The 18,058-nt window shown below is 40.9% G+C and overlaps 1 protein-coding gene across 4 annotated transcripts in view; it reads left to right on the plus strand.

Moving 5' to 3' along the window:
- The first annotated feature begins 654 nt into the window (after positions 1-654).
- NAMPT (nicotinamide phosphoribosyltransferase) overlaps positions 655-18,058 on the plus strand; it is a 29,365-nt gene continuing 11,961 nt past the window's right edge. For 2 of the 4 annotated variants that reach the window (XM_017811490.1, XM_017811491.1), the window contains exons 1-6: positions 655-1,017; positions 12,421-12,577; positions 13,844-13,947; positions 16,437-16,565; positions 17,038-17,196; positions 17,539-17,675. In XM_017811490.1, coding sequence (XP_017666979.1) covers positions 670-1,017; positions 12,421-12,577; positions 13,844-13,947; positions 16,437-16,565; positions 17,038-17,196; positions 17,539-17,675 — 1,034 coding nt within the window. In that variant the 5' untranslated portion in view covers positions 655-669. Of the gene's footprint in view, positions 1,018-1,673; positions 1,828-12,420; positions 12,578-13,843; positions 13,948-16,436; positions 16,566-17,037; positions 17,197-17,538; positions 17,676-18,058 lie in introns of those variants that run through there. The other 2 variants (XM_017811492.1, XM_017811493.1) reach the window with 1 other exon arrangement.

Below are 18,058 nucleotides of genomic sequence, written 5' to 3' on the forward strand. Positions count from 1 at the left end.
GATATATGTAGTCTTAATGTTTCCAACTGCTTCACTGACTTTTTCCTATTCCATAGGAACCCTTTTCCTCCTGCAGGAAAGTAGTTTCACGGAGTCAGAGAATAGGTCAGGTTGGAAGGGACCACAGGGTCATCTGGTCTAACCTCCCTTCTCAGGCAGGGTCATCCCAGAGCACAAGGCATAGGATTGTGTCCAGAGGGTTCTTGAAGTAAAGGAGACTCCACAGCCTCTCTGGGCTAGGTATATATATGTATATAAAACTGGTGTTTTTCTCACACGAAATGACATAAAGCAAGAGCATGATGAGGTCAACAGGGGTTGACAAGACTAATCAAATGAATGTGGTTCACAGTGCAATTATGGATCCACCAGGACCTATACAGAATCAGGTTAAAAACATCTAGACCCCATTATGGATCTTATTCATTGCAATTATTTTGGACATTCATATTTCTATGAAAATCGGACCAGTGAAACCCAATGTTTCTGAATCATCTTAATAAACAGTTATTAGTTATACAATTTTTGGATTTGTGTATCATCCAACAACAACTCAAGTGTTAATTCACCACTGGTTTTACAGAAAAGGCTCACTAAGCAGCTTTTTTTAATGCAGTACAGCAGCATTGTTAATAGTTCTTTCCATACACCTAGTTAGCAGAGAGTGAGATGACCATCTTCCCATCATGGACGAGACGCCATGACAGAAATAATGTAACGACTGTGACGGAGCACTGGAACAGATTGCCCAGAGTGGCTGTGGAGCCTCCCTCACTGGAGACATTCCAGAACCCTCCGGACACAATCCTGTCCCACGTGCTCTGGGATGACCCTGGCTGGGCAGGGAGGTTGGACCAGATGATCCGCTGTGGTCCCTTCCACCCTGACCCATCCTATCTGTATTTGCTCCTTGTGCCAAAAGAATGTTCTGTGGTCCCAGAACAATTCAAACGATGGATAAACACGATTCAGAAACCTCAAGTATTTACTCGGATTAGAAGACCAGCTACAATTATAGTGAGTATGAAAGTAAGCTTTCCGGAAGCAGACGAAACTTTATACGTAATCTCTGATCCAAACCTACTGAAAAGAGGGCTAAGAAGTATTTTCTATCAAAAAGCATCATGTTCTCCCACTGAAGCAACCGGTGTGGAGGTGGATGGAGATCTGGGTCCTCCAGGAGGCCGGGGGGGTCCATTTCCACAGGGCCATCGACCCCAGGCCCTCGGTGCGAGGGTCCCGGCTGAAGCAAGGGCTGCCCTGGCCCTCAGATCCTCTGGTGTCCGGGCGGAGCTTCCGCAGCCCTTTCCCGTCAGAGCCGCGGCCGCCGAGAATCGAAACCGGCCCCGCCGCCCCCCCGCGCACGCGCGCGCCGCTTCCCCCCCGCGCGCCCGCTCTGCCGATCGCGCGCCGGCCGCGCGGTGACGTCACCGAGCGGGCCCCGCCCGGACCCCAATGAAAGGGAACGTGCGGCGCGAGGCGCTCCTCCGCCCCTCCCCCTGCACCGGCCGGGCGGCGGGACCAATCACAGCCCTCCCAGCGCCCCGGCCCCGCCCCCCTCACCGTGCCGTCACGGCACCTCCCGCAGCAGCGCTGCCGCTCAGCCAATCAGCGGTCCCGCCACCGGCCCCCCTCGCCCGCGGGGCCGCGTCCCCGCCCCGGCCGCGCTCCCCGCGCTCCCCCCGCCCCGAGCGCGAGCGCCGGCGGCGGCACAGCCTGGTCCGGTCCGGTCCGTGCGGGCGGCGGCGCCTCCCGGTGCTCGGCGACATGGAGTGCGCTGCGGCGGGCGCCGAGTTCAACATCCTCCTCGCTACCGATTCCTACAAGGTGGGCGCGAGCACGCCGGGCGGGCGGGGGTCACCTCTGCGGGCACCGGACCCGCCGGGACGCTCCATCCGCGGGGCGCCCAGCCAGGCCGTCCCCGCCGCCACCGGCCCCCCTGCCCGCCTGGCCGGGGCTGGGAGATTCCTCGGGGTGCCACAGAGGGTGCCTGGCCTCGGGGCGGCGCGGGGGGACAGCGGAGGCCTGGCCGGGGCTGCTCCCCCCCCGCCCCAGGCAGCCCCGGGCCGCTCCCCGCGCGGTGCCCGGGGCCACGCAGCGCCGGCGGGGCTGGGAAAGAAAGTGAAAGCGGGCGGGGTGGGCGCCGCCGTCCCGCGGGCGCGGGGGGCGGCCATGGCGGGCACATGGGAGGCGGGGGCCGCCGAGCATCCTCCGGCCCCGCCGGGCCCCCGCCCCCCCTGGCCGGGCACGGGGCGGGCGCGCACGGGAGGCAGCCGGGCGGTCGCTCCTTTCTTCCCGCTCTGCCCTGCTCGTGCCCGACGGTTTGTGCCCGGCGAGAGTGCGGAGCGCCCCGGGAGCCGGCTGGCCCAAAATACGTGTTTTCCAGCCCTCTGCTCCGTTGCTGCGGTGTGACACACTCGCTCGGCGAGGTGTTCGCTCAGAGCGGGGGAATCGCGCTCTACAGCCCTGCCTTCGTTATTTGGGAATCGTGTCCCTAAAAGCGGTGGCAAAGTGCAGGCGCCCTGTCCGCGCTCCGACCCGGTGATTCCTGACCCGGGAGCTCCTGGTGTGCCTCCCAGGCACCTGTGCCCGGAATGTGCCCGGGCCGAAGTCCTGCCTCTGCGCAGCCTTCATGTATGTACAGCTTCCAGATAGTGGGCAGAGCCAGCGTGCGACTCCCCAGCCCGGCTGGACAGATGTGCCCCGCGTCTCCTAGGCTGAAAAACTCACTTATTTCCTTGAGCAGTGTCAAAGTGGCCTAAACAAAACAACAACAGCAGTTCTGATTGTCGTTGTGGAGCATTTAGTATGTTCTAGCTCTGTGAATATTTTGCCCCTTGGATGAGTTTCAGGGAGGAGGGTACTTGTAGATAGAGGAATCGAAAAAGCTAAAGCTATGTTGTGACCAGCTCTTGTTACTGAGTAACTACCAAAGTTCAAGCCCCTCAGTATGTGCTCCGATTGCTGACTTTTGTGGTTGTGCCTTTTCCAGCTCCTCTGTCGTGCCTTTTCCAGCTTCACCCCCCTCTGGGGGTGATATTATTAGTACTTTTATTATTATTACTACTGTATTATTATAATTGTTATCATTATCTTCATCATTATTACTACTATATATTACATAAAGATGCTCTTTTTGTAAAGAAAGTCTTAGATATTTTTGCTGTTTGTGGGAAGGTGTGTTGGAAGACAGGAGATGGTGATAAACCTTGGAGCAGCTCAGAGCATCCTAATGCTGCCACTGAGGGCTCACAAAACCACTTCCATTTAGGGCTTAATCTAGATACAGGGCTCTTTATGAACTATGTTTAAGTGTTTGTTATCTGACTTATTCAAATATGGAAGATACAGTTTTCTTCCATGTCTGAGGCTAATCACATTAAATACTGCAGGCCTGGGCTTAAGCGGTACCTCAAATCTAATTTGCACACTACTTTTTCTAAATTCTCTGGATGTACTTGAGGACTGGTGGTGATGTGGAGCACTAGAGTGACAGAAAAACAGTTTGCTTCTGTTTTGTTTGCTGTTTCGTAGGAAATATGACTTGGTAACATTCCGGGAGTGGTAGAAATTTTAAAGAGGTCAAATAAAGGCCTGAGGTAGTTTTTTTTTTTTCCAGTTTAAAACTGAATTTGGATGAGGTTTTCTGCAGCAGCTAGGAGCATTTTGTATTATATTTAGAACAGTTGGAATTGTGTTGGAATTTGTTAGGACTATTGAAATTATGTCTTTCTATATGCTTTTTTCCAAATCTTAGGAACTCCAGCGTCTCTGAACAATGCTTAAACAAGTAGCTGCTCTTATCTTGTTAGGTAATATGAGCAAACATCACTTATCTTCTCCCTGGATGATACTGTCATTTCTTAATCAATGAAACACACTTAGTGAGAATACTTTCAGTAAAATTGCACTAAAATATCAGGTAGTTTGCAACATCAAGCTTTTTACAGAGTTACCAAACACTCTTACTATCAATTAAAACAAAAATGAGAATTGATCTTGGGTTTTTCTTTTTTTTTTTTTTTTTAAAGATAGTTTTGCTGTATCCACAACTCTGACATCTGTGTGGAGTACTGTATGTATGTAACATTTAGACTCTGAGAAAAAACATGGATCTGATCAGAAGGTTACGTGCTTATCCTGTTGCAGTAGATGCCGATCCATACAAGCTAATGTTGGTGACGAAAATCCCTTGGAAGTAAACAACTCAGAAAGAAAAAATACATGCAGACCATACTGAACAGTACAACCCTAGCTTAGGCAGCTGTCCATGAGAAAAAAGTTATGGTATCTCAGCGTCATATCTGTCACAACTCATTAGTCTGAGTGTTAGCTTCGGTGTCCCAGTTCTCTGTTGCTGCAGTTGAAAATTTGGGATGGAAAGACAATTCGTTACTGGTTTAGTGCCTATACAGTTTCAGAAACAAAGTAATTTGGTAGGCAAGGATCTGTCTTTTGACAGTTAATCCAGCATCTCCTCCCTTTACAGTGTCTTTTCCTGTCTCTATGTGCATTATAGGACATTTCCTCTTAAATCACAGAGATTATCAAATACTTGGTTTCAAAATCTTAAGTGTTTTTGAAAAACTGCTGAGAATCATGCTGATTTCTAGTTTAGTGAATATTTCTAGATGGGAATAGTTCCCAGTAGGTGAACTGTGCCTTGGATCCAGTACTGAGCTTCCATTATAGACTGGACCTTACTCAATTGTACAAGTGCTCCAGAATTTTTCAGGCTGGGCTTCAAAATGTGCAGTTTATCTCTAAACCAGATAACAAGATAAATGTTTTTACATCAGTTAGATTTTTCTTCCTGTGTATTTTGTTACAGGTTCTTAAGCTTCTACAAATCCCCCAACAGTATAATTCCTCCTGTGTGCTGGGAATTATATGCCATCTCCTCAGAATCTGGGCATGGGCATATGGTATGGTGTGTGTGCAACTTGCTGATAAATAACAGCAGTCTTTTTAAGTGTTCAGATTATGAGACTCAACAGATTCATCAATGTTAGCTGGGGAACCTCTTTGTCTGAATGTCCAGTTATAGCAGTGGCATTTGTTCATAGTAAAGTTTTCTGCTAGTGACTTGGTATTACTGAAAAAGGGAAGTATTTGAAGTCAAAGTCCTTGTTGCTGGAAAGCTGCAAGTGAGGGGATATCAGGAGGCTCCTTGAAGCTCATTGTTTGTGCTGTGTGGTATCTTATTCTTATGTCTCTAGCAAGAAGTCCCTGGAACCTTGCCCTTCTGTGACAGTGAGGGTTCTGTTCACTCACTGCCCTTCCCAAGCCAAAGGGTCAAAGCCCTTCAGTTCCTCATTCGTCTGATGTCCTTGACACACCACCACTCCATTTTCTTTCTTTTTGATTCCCAGTGCTCTGTTTATCCCGTATTTGTTTATTTCTGCGAAGGCAAGAAACCTTCCAGGGTATATGTGGTCTGAAACTGTATTGAGAAGATCAGCTCGGCAGAGCTGTGTTGTTCAGTGGGGAGATACCTGTGACTGGCACGTACCGGGCCTGGGTTGGATGGACCATGAGCTGCAAGTGGGGAAAGGCCATTGACTGAACTTTGTTCACTTAAGTAATAATAGCTTATTTTGCCTTTGCCAATGAGATTTATTACTGTTGCTTGGCATGTTTCGTAATTAAGCTGATAGCTATAATAAGCTGCCATGCAATTACCCTTAGGAGGAGCTGACTTGCTATCTAGACTGTAAATGAGATCTGTTTCAGAATTAATTTCTTTCTGGATGCTTCAAGGAAACCTAAAAGATATGTTTTAACTCTTTATGCCTTACATGTTGAATTTTAAGTATTTGTCACTTCAAATTACTTCTTTTACTCTGCGTGGATGTAGGAGAGCACCGACTTCTGAAACACTTCACGTGAGTGTGTGTTTATTCTAGGCTTTGACAGCCTGTATATTCTTTATTTAGAAGGCTAGAGGTATGCCAGGAAGAGACATGAGTACTCTTTAGCCTACTGATTTTGACTAGTACTTAACGACTGCAAAGTATTTGTTACAGCACCCTATATATACTTATTTTTTAAATTAAAATCTTGTGATGGGAGTGCGAATGTGTTCTTTTGCCTCCTGTAATTCTGTCAGTGGAAAATCATTGGAAACTTCTGGCTCAGCACTCCTCGTAAGATGCAATCTTCACTCTAGGTTCATTATCTTCCAAGTTTTGATTTGCAGTCACATGGTGCTGTTACAAACCCCAAGACATCATTGCTCTAAAGGAATACTGCAACTGTATGGTACTCAGACAATTTTTAAATTAATGGAAAAGTAACCCCTTCCAGAATCATTGCAATTTTCAGTGTTGAAAGGGTAACTGTTTTTCTTTTTTCGTTAAGGAATAGGAAACATGTAGCAGCATGTGCAGTAGTACAACTGAGGAGTCACAAATGTGTAAACAGTAAACATAAGGCATTTTGTAATCTTTTTTCTGATAATCTTGGATGCAAAACTGTGCTGGTTTTGACTGAGGAGTTAATTTTCTTCCTAGTAGCTGGTATGGGGCTGTGTTTTGGATCTGTGCTGAAAACAATGCTGATAGTTCAGGGATATTTTTGATTTTGCTGAGCAGTGCTTGCACAGGGTCAAGGCATTTTCTGCCTCGTGCACCATCCCACTGGCAAGGAAGCTGGGGGTGCACAAGGAGTTGGAAGGGGACATGGGGACAGCTGACCCCAAGTGACCCAAGGGATATTCCATACCACATGACATCATGCTTAGCATATCAAGCTGGGTGAAGAAGCAGGGAGTGTTTGAAGTGATAGCATGTCTTCTCCAGTAACTGTTTCACGTGCTGGAGCCCTGCTTTCCTGGGAATGGCTGAACACCTGCCTGCCCATGGGAAGTGGTGAATGAATTCCTTGTTTTGCTTTGCTTATGTGCACAGGACTTTTGCTTTCACTTTTACCCTTCCGATTCTCTCCCTCATCCCACCAGGAGAGTGGGTGAGTGGCTGTATGGGGCTTGGTTGCCAGTTGTGGTTAAAACACAACAAAAACACATGAAAATCTTTAGTGATAAAGGAATCTACTGCAAAGTGTCACTGTTTTTACTCACTGTATTTTCTCTGAGAAATTTAGAATACATTCAGTTCTAGTGCTTACACTTGACCTTGTTTTTTATATGAATGTGGACCTTGTCATTTACAGCCTCTCTGCTGATAGTGTGCAGCTTCCATAGGAATTCAGTTGCTTGCTTTCTTTAGTTTTCTTAGTTCTGACTGATCTCTTTATTTTTTTTTCTCACTGCTGGTCCTCTTATTTTGCAACACACGTATAAGAGATGGTGGATGAACTCAAATACAGAGACATTAGAAATCGTACAAGGTCATCCTTCAGTCATAACCTCCATTACCTTATCTCTCTCATCTCATAAGAGCAGATATCTCCCAATATCCTCACTTTGGTTCTTAAACATTATCTTAATCTTTTGAATTCTAATAAGGGGCCTGGAGTCTCTCCATGGCTTTTTTCTCTACAGTAATTTGAAGCTCCTATAATCAAAATAGTAAGATTGTACTTGACTCTTTAATTTATTTTTTTTTTTTTAAACTCACGAGTGTCTTGCACTTTACCTGCTATTGTTGGATGCCCTTTCTCTGGAGTTTAATTAAAGATTGATTCTTCTGACATTTCCTCTTTAGTTCAAATAAGCTTATCGTCTAACCATACTGGCTCTTGGTTTGGTTTTCATTTCCATGTTGTGGTGTGTATTCCCTCTTGAAAGCTACAAAAGCATCCCTGTTGAATATAACTGCTAGTCACAGGTGTGTTGGGTTTTTTTCCTGAAGGGGGTCAGCACTGCCTTACAACTGCTGTTTGTTATGTCTCATCCCAGTGAGGCATATCTGATAGAGCATTCCCTTTGCTCTTAAATACGGGTTCATCTTGTTGTTTTCCATAGGAGTTATTAGCAAACGTTGCTTTTAATTGCTCCATTGGCTAAATCTCATAAAGGTTTAGGTAAAACAGTCTTTCAAACCATGGCCTCTTTCCACAATGTTTGCAAATATTATGTAATAAGACAATTCATGGGGTTCTTGGAGGTGCTTTGCAGAAGTCTCCTCGGTGTTAATACCAGCAATACCACTGCACTAAAATCATCTAACTCAGTAAGGTGTATAAGGGAGTGAGGATCCCCCAGGTACCTCTTCCAGAATCAAGGCTTGCAGTACAGTGACCAACCCCGTGCCTCAGGCCTTAATTACATGCTGCAGACCTGCAGTGTTCTAGCCAAGTGGCCCAGCTACTTCCAGGCCATGCTGCCTCTGGCTTAGCTTCCACCTGTCCCTCTGACTCTTCATGGTTGCGGCTGTGTGGTGCCCCAGGTTCGTTAACTGGGTTGTTCTGTACCCATTTTTGCACTAAAGTTTTTTCAGAATAGCTCCAGCAAATTCAAAGACTGTCTTACTTGAACTGGTGTTGTCTTATCATGTGTGAGTTACAGTACAGGCAAGATCCTACTGGGTAGATGTTTGGGGATTTGTTTTCTTCACTGTAGAAGAGGCTTAGATGCATCTTTCTGGTGGTTCATGTTCGCATCTGACCCAGGGGAGCAACAGGAATTAACCACCGATGGAGATTTTTGGCCATGCCTGATTTCTCTACACGTCACATCTGTTTTTCTCATGGTTTTAAATGGTTGAGTTGTATAGACTTAAATAACCTTTTAAAGTAATTTCATTGCAATATCTTGTCCAACAAAGCTTGTTGGTTATAAGAATATGTATTTTTTTATGCCTAAAGTTTTCTTATCAGCTTATAAAAATGCAACATTTACCTCAGTCATCCCTGTTTTGTGATGAATACCCATTAATTCCTTTTTCTTAAAAATTAACTCTTAATGTTTGAGGTGGTTTTTTGGATGGCTCATCTAAATGCAATTTGTGCTTCATGCTTTTTCTTGAATGGCTACTTGATTTAGTTAAACAGATGGAGTCCTTGTGGAGGTATTCTTTGTTCAGAGTATATCCTTTTTGGAATTAAATTTAATAAGGAGCTATCACAACTGGAATAAAAGTGCTCTATTTCAGTCATAGTACATAATGTTGTAGGTAGTTGTTCCAAGACTGTTTGTCATATGTTTTGTAGACAAAACCTAAAACACAGCCTTTGAACTAAACATCAAAAGGCCTTTGAAGATATTTGGGAGGGTTGTTTTCTTATAAGGGTCTCTTAATCCCAGTAAGAGGCTTTTGTTTGGTTTTCTGTTTGATTTTTTTTTTTTTTTAATTCTTTTTTTATTTCCTGAAGAGAAGGGATTTCCTATTGACTTTATGGTCACTCCTGCTTATCAAGAGCCTGTCTGTACAAGTCCTGCTTCTGTCATCCCCTAACTGAAAGCATAGATTTATCAATACTGTCTCAATCTGGAAGTCACATAAAATTTAATTTCAAATATTGTACATTGTCGCTGTTGTCCTTTCCACTCTTCTTTAGGATATAGAAAGATGGAAAGCTTCATCTGACAACAAGGAAAGATCAGGCATTTTTTGAAGCATAGTTTTCATTGTCCAAGTGCCTCATAGTGTTGTGTTGGTTTTTTTTTTTTAGTGGTGGTGGTTGGTTTGTTTTGTTTTCAGTGGCGTTCTTTTCGTTTCCTGTGAACTGTTCCCACTCCCAGAGCTTGATCCTTTTTCAGGCTGTTTTTTACATGAGGCATTTCGGTACATGCCAAACCTCCTGACCGCCACTGTGGTAGATGGGCATTATTTCCCCATGTCCTAGTAGTCCAGAAATGACAGCTAACACAATCTGCTGCTGTGACATTGTGTGGTACTTTTAAGACTGTGTTTGTGCCTTGAAATACTAAGCAGTATTTAAAAGACCTTTATAGGTAAAACTAGCAGCTCTGTGGAATGTCAAAAGAAGCACATTTAAAATTACAGGTGTAAAGTTTGCTCAGGTGTAAATAGTGTAATTGCCAGGGATGTGTATTTTTCACTGTTTAAATAGATTCTAATGTATGAGGAATATAATTGAATACTACACATGTGACTTGTAAAATTAGTTCATTATCTCCTTCAAGTACTTAAAGCAACTAAATCAATAAAATGACATTTCTGTCGTACACAAAATTTTCATGTAGGTTTGAATGTCTAGAAATAACTATTTTCTGGATGCTAGCTAGTATGAATTTTAAGTTCAGATTTAGTCTCATGTCAGAAAAATTAGCTAAACCTGTGATTTAATGTTTGAGGAACTTGAGCGGGTTTTTTTGGGTTGAAACTGTTGTCAAGGTAGTCAGGAGGATCTGTGTCCCCAGGTATGCTACATAAAGGATAAATCTGTTTGCATTTCAGCCTGATTTCAGGTCTCAAGTTCTGTTTTGCAGCCAGTGTATGTGTGTGTGTGTTCATATACCCATTAGTTAGAAAGACGTGTCAAACGGAGCATATTTTTGTCTGCTGCATAGTAAAGAAAGGGGGATGGGGATGTGTGTGTGTTTTCTTTTGTATGGGGTTTTTTATTTTCCTTTAAATGTGATGGTATTATACAGAGAGTTTTCTGTGAGCTGGCAGTTTGATGTACTTTCTTGGAAGTTCTGCACAGAACTAGGAAAGGACATGTTATAATTTGTGAGGTGAGACATTTATTAATAGCTAGAACTAAATCTAAAAGCCAGGTTTTGTCTTCGAGACTAACATTACTACTCCTAAGCATTCTGCTTTTGAGTGGCTGTGGAATTGTAACAGAATAGGTTTGTGCTCCAATAAATGCCTGTGGTGCAGTGCTTTGTTTGAAGTGAAGGCAGAAAACTTGCAATGACAAGCTTGGGTTTTATTTGATTGGCCTTGAAAACCTCATGCAAGTAAAGACAATAGAATGATCTCAAAATTGACCTTGTCATTTTTCGAATATTTCCTTGCAGCATCGGAAATATGACCATAACAGCCTTGTGTTGGTGTAGGAGAACAAAAAAATTCAGTTGGGTTGTCTAGTTCATTGTCCAAACTGAGTGAAATACTAAATTTATATGACATTTGAGAGGAAAAGGAAAACTGAAGTTTTAAAATCCTTTAACGTACAGTTTTAGCAATACAGGTATGGGAAACTTTCAAATATTTTATTTTGAGAATGTCAGAGGTACATTTAAAAGATCAGGACAAGAAGGGAGAAGTGGTAAAACTATCCCTTTTCCAGTTCCTTGTGATATTAGAAACAGAAATTTTTAAGGTTATTTGGAGTAAATAAAGCAAGAAACATATAAGGAACTCATATTCTAACCTGTAAATATAGGGTTTTGAAAAAATTCAGACATGACTTTCACAGCATTTTGAGTTTTGTTCTGATGTATGACTGTAAGCCAAAGGAGCAGCTTTTCCTTATGTAATGTATAGACTTGTTCACAGACTTTTCATCATAATTTAAGAAAACTCTTGATAGCTTCAACTCTGGGGATGCCTTACACTGATTTATGTATTCTGTAGTTTAAACACTGATTGTCATTGTGTATTCCTTTTGTTTAATATGGAGTTATGGATTTTGCATGGAGCTTGCTTTTTACACATGAGGAGATTAAAATTTTGTGGATTTAAGTTTTTAAATGTTTAGAGTGTACTTGTTTCAAATGCTGCTATTACTCAAAGTAAATTTCTGGCTAGATTTAAAATCAGGAGCTAAGAAAAGCTGTCATAGTTGAATCCAAAATAGCATTGTGTGTTTGTATGTCCAGTTTCTATGTAATACACACAGGCAGCAACTTTTCATGCTTCCTTTACGTTAGATGTGAAGTGTTTCAAATGTGGAAAAGAAATCCATCTAGCAAACATTGTGGGGAGGTACAAACCTTGGGTAGATTTTTAACAGCACTACTGACAGCAACAGGTTTGTAACCAGGGTTTGAGAGACCCACTCTGCTCATGTTGAATGAGATGCTTGGGTAAAGGCTGTTATCAATGCCTTCTTGAGTCTGGGTTTTATTTGAACTATGGGACTGTAACCTTCAAAACTTCAGTCAAATACATGGATATATTTGGTAGAGTCATGGAATTTTGTGCTTCCTGTAGCTATTAGGCTTGGCCAAAGTGTGGGAGAGCAAAAACTGACCTGGCACGTTGGTGTTCAGTGCTGCTTCTAAAATCCTAGCCTGTGTCTTTCCCAGTTAGTCAAAGCAAAGTTATCAGGGGAGGGGAAGAACTAACCATGAAGATTACTCTAGGGGGAAAAGACTTGATGAAGAAGTAAAGAATACCATATGGAAGACAGTATTTTGAACTGAAAATTGAAGGAGGCTAAAACTGTGGAAATTTCCTAAATACTTTGGTGTAGAATGTGAAAGGATAAATAATAACAGTCCAGAAGAGCTGGGAGTTACTCTTAAGCTTTATGTCCAAATATGATTGCTATTGTGCTTTATAGTGATGCTTTGAGGTCTTACGGAAGTTTTTCTTAATGTAGGTTACACACTACAAGCAATATCCACCTAACACAAGCAAAGTATATTCCTACTTTGAATGTCGTGAAAAGAAGACTGAAAATTCCAAACTAAGGAAAGTGAAATATGAAGAAACTGTTTTTTATGGTTTACAGTACATTCTGAATAAATATTTAAAAGGTAACTGTTTCAAATTCCAGTAAAACTTTTCCTGTAAATAAATATCTTATTTTTTCTCAAACCTGTAGTCTTATAGTTAAAACAATTCCAGGTTATCTTGGTATACCATAAGTAGTGACATGCATAAGATCTTATTTATACGATTCTGCAAATAAGTTGTCCACTCTCGTAAAATTGTAATTCAGACACCTCTCTACTATCTTTATTTATGCCAGTGGTTTATTAAAAATGAAGAGGTGTGCATGTCCCAACTTCAGAGGGCTAAATTAAAATAAATGGAAATAAAGCAAGACTATGCATGGATTCAAAAGCAGATAGAAGATTTAATGGAAAACACGTTTTGCATTTTGAACATAAACTTCAGTCTGTATTTGCTGGTTTGTTTACTGTGTAAACCAATAATGGTTTTAATTTTCCTTATATTTTGGATGCCCCTCAGCTTAGATCATGGTATATGTCAGCTACATGTGAAAATGGTTTTAACAGTGCTAGTTTTAAGAGTTTAAGAAAATTCCTTGACGCTGTTTGCTTTTTTGCATTATGTACAAATATCACCTGAATATCTGTACAAATATGTACAGATATATATGTACAAATATCTGACCTGAATGCAGGTTGCCTTCTGCCAAGCTTTAGAAGGAAAACTTTAGTCATATGACTTACTTATCTTTATCTTGAGCTAATGAATATCTCTGCCAATCCTGCCAAAGATTGAAATTCCATTATGATCAAAACACTTGATAATTTTATTTCTTTTGTCTTTAGCAATCTGAGGATTGTTCTCTAAGGTAGACGATTGGCCCTAGAGCAGTAGCAATGCTTATTCAAATCATGTGCTTTGTCTGTTGGCTCCTATCACAAAGTGGTCAGTCAAAGGTTGGTTGTAACACCTCTCCATGGTGATTCTCCCTGGAGCAGTGTAGCTTAACCCTTGTGTCAACTTGCACTATCAAAACATTCCTCTGGGAAAAGCACTATGACCAAACCTCTTGACAGTGCTTTGACCATCATAAAAAAATAGTAGTCTCAAATTGTTCTGAGTCACCTGCAAACTCCAAGTGTATTTTATCCTGTTGCTTTCTTGAGCATCCTAATCCATGTAATAAATTAAACTAAAATTTTGTTTAAACATACTGCATTTGACACATTCTTCATGTCTTTGTTGAAGGCAAAGTGACTTTGCTATGCCTGAACCTTTTTGTATTTAGTTTATCAGTTGATGAACATTATAAGTTTCTAAGCTTTCATGTGTTTCTGAAACTACAGGTAAAGTGGTGACCAAAGAGAAAATCAAGGAAGCCAAAGAAGTATATAGGGAGCATTTTCAAGATGATGTCTTCAATGAAAAGGGATGGAACTATATTCTGGAGGTAAAAAAAATCATGAAATAGTTTGAGATCATCATGAAGGATTTCTGAATGAACTGTAGGATAAATACTTTTAATCTTGATAGTAAAGACTGGATAAATTTAGCTTCTCATGTTTTGTGTACGGGGAGTAGCAGCTGTCAAAGAATAATCATATAATTGTAATTCCTTAGAGAAAAGTAATTTTCATCCCTTCAGATGCCAAATACGGTTTTGCAGGTAATAAGGATTTATGGCTGCCGTCAGCCAGCTCATGTAAGTGGGGGCTTGTTGGCAAGTCTCCATGTGTAATATAGCACTTAGTGGTTGCTTGCATCATTTACATTGCTTTCTCTAACTAATTGTAACAATTTTTATTCTAATGCAGAAAGCATTACAACTTCTTGGGTGTATAAATAGTTCCAATAAATTCATGTGTTGTTCAATTGTTTCCTAAATTTTTCAGAAATATGAAAGTTGAGCTTTATTATGAAGTACAAGGCTTGAGCACTTCTCACACGCAAAACCTTCCAGATTAAGTCTTTCCACAATTATCCTATTTCCTTGTAGTTTAAAAAGGTGTCAGACTTCAACTAATTGCAAACATCTCTTCTCTCTAAAAGCAGCAGATTCAGACTAATAGCATTCATCAGAGCTGCTCTAATCTCTGCAGATTAATTAAATGCTAAGTTTCATTGTGGGTTCTGGTGAATGGTTATTTTTAGCTTTTGAAAGCACGTTTTTTAGTCCTTTGCATTTATTTTTTCCTGGATAAAAAGTTTGAGTCCTGTATGTATTTTTATGATGGCATCTGTCTATGATTATATCTGGATGTCATCTTGCCACTGGGGTGGACCATAGCTGTGCAAAAGAAGAGTGAATTTCAACTAAATGTTTCAAATGGCAACAAGGTAAATAAGCCCCCAGTTTTGTAAGAGGGACTTATGGAGAGGTTTGTAGAGGACTTGCATCCATTTCAAATAACTACAAATGTGAATTCAATTCATATTTGTGTTTAAGCTACATTATACATTGTGAACTGTTCTCGTCTGTATTTGAAGTAAGCTTGATCCCTCCTTGGAAAAACTGAATTAATATGCTTTTAATGCTGCATGTCTGTCCTCACTGAGTTTTAACATGGTTTAACTAAGTCCACTCAACTTTTGATTTAGTCAAAATAAGCCTTCCTCTTGTATACATTGTTTATTCCTTTGTCAGATTTTGTTATTAAAATCATATGTATATTCCCAAATCTTCGTTCGCGAAGCCTCGCCATGATATGTTAATATAAAACCCAAATATGATTGTCACATCTTGATCTCAGATGCCAGTGGCTCTCAAACTGGAAGTGTATGTACCCTTTGGGTCTTTGTATGCCCTTAAATGCACACAGAGACCCTGCTTCTGCTCACTGAACTCCAATGTGTGTTCATATACCTGCCACTGTTTGCTCTCTAGCTGAGTTGCCTCAGATGTGTTGGGTAAAATGGAGGGTGCAGTGGCTGCGTGAGTGAAGTGCCAAAATGAATCTGAAATGTGCATGTATCAGTTTGTACCGAGAGGAGATGAATGGGTAAATGTTAATCCAGGTATCTCCAAGTCTGACAACTAAACCCTGTGTGGTATAAACACAGTATGCTTTAGGTTATTACATGTTTGAATAGACTTTTAAAGTCTAGTGTAGAAGAGATTTCTGATGTGTTTTGGGCACTGGAGAATACATTTTGGTGCTACTTATGAATCTGTAATTTCTCTGAATTGGTGCAATTTTTATTCCCTTTAAAGAATATCTCATGAGAAGCTTTCTGTCAAAAAATATTGCCATCCAAAACATTATCAATATTGCCAGTTTAGCTCACAGAGCTCTTTCAGAAAGTTGTAATTACTCTAATAGAGTTGCTGTTTGCAAGTTACTCTTTTTCCAAAGGCATATTTCATACAATGTTTAGTCCTTCGGGGATGACAGACTGACAAAAGAATGACACTTCAATATGAGATTCCATGTTTAGTGAATAATTGAGATGAAAAAGTCTTTAAAATAGTTATTAAATGGATCCTGCTGTAATAAATTAACAAAGCACACATCTATACTAAGCAAAACTAGAGACCTTTTGAAGGTCTAGATAATAACTACACTTTTTTTAACTTACTTCTTGTAAAAGCACTGAAGAAAACTGAGTGGCAAATATATCTTGTTCTGTGGGTAGAACTATTTTATTTTTATAGAACGCTTAAGCCTTCCTGGCTCAGTTTGCACAAGGAATACAACTGATAACCATCATTTGTTTGATAAAGAGACTGGGTTTTAGATTACAGAATTTTCCTCCTTTTTTCATAAAAGTGGATTTTCTCATTTATTTGGACTGGTAGGTTTATTATTTTTAGGGTTGAAAGAAATGAAGAAGAAGAAAACTTTATCAGTAAATTTAGAACTGACTTCTATTCATTGCAGTCAAATAAAAAAGAGAGGTAATCTTTCCCATTGTCTAACAATATTATTGTTTCTTGCACAGAAATATGATGGCCATCTTCCTATAGAAATAAAGGCTGTTCCTGAGGGCTCTGTAATTCCCAGAGGAAATGTTCTTTTCACAGTAGAAAATACAGATCCAGAGTGCTACTGGCTTACAAATTGGATTGAGGTCAGTTTTGGAAATTTAATATGTTTTTTCTAAGTAAATATTAGTGCACTTAAATTAAAGGCTGAATCCCTTATTATTGCTTTAAGGGAAATCTCTGGCAACTTTCATTTTCTGCTTTTAGTAAGCCTGGATTCCTTTTCTGTAGTCCTCTTACACAGACTTTTTTTTGCCACCTGGTAGGAGATTGTAATAATTTTACAGGAAATTCACCGGTACTTTTATCCACAAAAAAAGGAGGATGGGGGAACTGTGTGTCAGTAGTTTGGGAGTGATAATTCATGAGAAGGTCAATACCTCAGCTAGCTTATAAAGGCTAATTGCTTAAGCCCCAAAGCAAACTGTTGGAGGAATCAGTACTTTCTGTACAGGGAATGAAAATAAATAGACCTTTTTGTGCCTGCTAAAATGCCAAGTGGGCATTGCTAAGTTCTAAGCAAACATACACCTAATACTGTGATGGGTTTTGTTTTAGACTATTCTTGTGCAGTCATGGTATCCAATCACAGTGGCTACAAATTCTAGAGAGCAGAAAAAGATTTTGGCCAAATATTTGCTAGAGACTTCTGGCAGCTTAGAAGGACTGGAGTATAAACTGCATGACTTCGGCTACAGAGGAGTTTCTTCACAAGAGGTAATACTACTTGTCTAATAATTTGAAAAATCTAATTGTTCTTAACTATGAAGGATTGTAGCGGATATCTGTGTCCCTGTTCTGCACTGAAGTTGTGAATGCACAGAGCACTGTGGACTAGTTGTGGAGGGGGGAGATCTGGGGTGGGTAGGTATGTGTCTGGACTGTGAGCACTAGACTGGGAGAGCTTTTGCCTATGTCTTCCCTGTGTAAATGCAGGAAGAGAGTATTGGTGAAACAAGAACTAAGTCAGAGTTTTGCTAACTGCAAACTAGTGCTGGATGGTGACTGGATTTAGGCTCCTGTATTTGACATGGAAACTGAAAGTTGCATCTTTTTCAGACTGCAGGCATAGGAGCTTCAGCTCATTTGGTGAACTTCAAAGGAACAGACACTGTAGCAGGAATTGCATTAATTAAAAAGTACTATGGTACAAAAGATCCAGTTCCAGGATATTCTGTTCCAGCTGCTGAACACAGGTAAGATACTAGGCTAAGCCTTTCTAAAAACAGCTTAACAGAATGTAATTTTTTTCTTATCCATCTTTGTATCCAGAAATATACCATACAGTATTAGCCATGATTGATCCAGCTGTAGAGGCTGCAGTTGAGTACTGATGCCTCTGTATGTTCCAGGCATGATTGGTCTTAACTAAAAATGTGTTTGAAATGTTTTTAACCGTAACCTTCTTATCAGGTCTAAGTAAATTTGGATTATTCTTTTTAGAATAGACTTGAAGGCTTGTATGTTGTAGATATTGAGGATTCACATTACGAACTTCAAGTTTGGTTTTAAACATAAAATCATAAATTGAAAAATCATGTAAGTGGCAATTCTGAACTCTCACAGATCATGTTCTCCC

The sequence above is a fragment of the Lepidothrix coronata genome, unplaced genomic scaffold (assembly GCF_001604755.1).
Source record: "Lepidothrix coronata isolate B3197 unplaced genomic scaffold, Lepidothrix_coronata-1.0 Scaffold32, whole genome shotgun sequence".
NCBI classification, from domain to species: domain Eukaryota; kingdom Metazoa; phylum Chordata; class Aves; order Passeriformes; family Pipridae; genus Lepidothrix; species Lepidothrix coronata.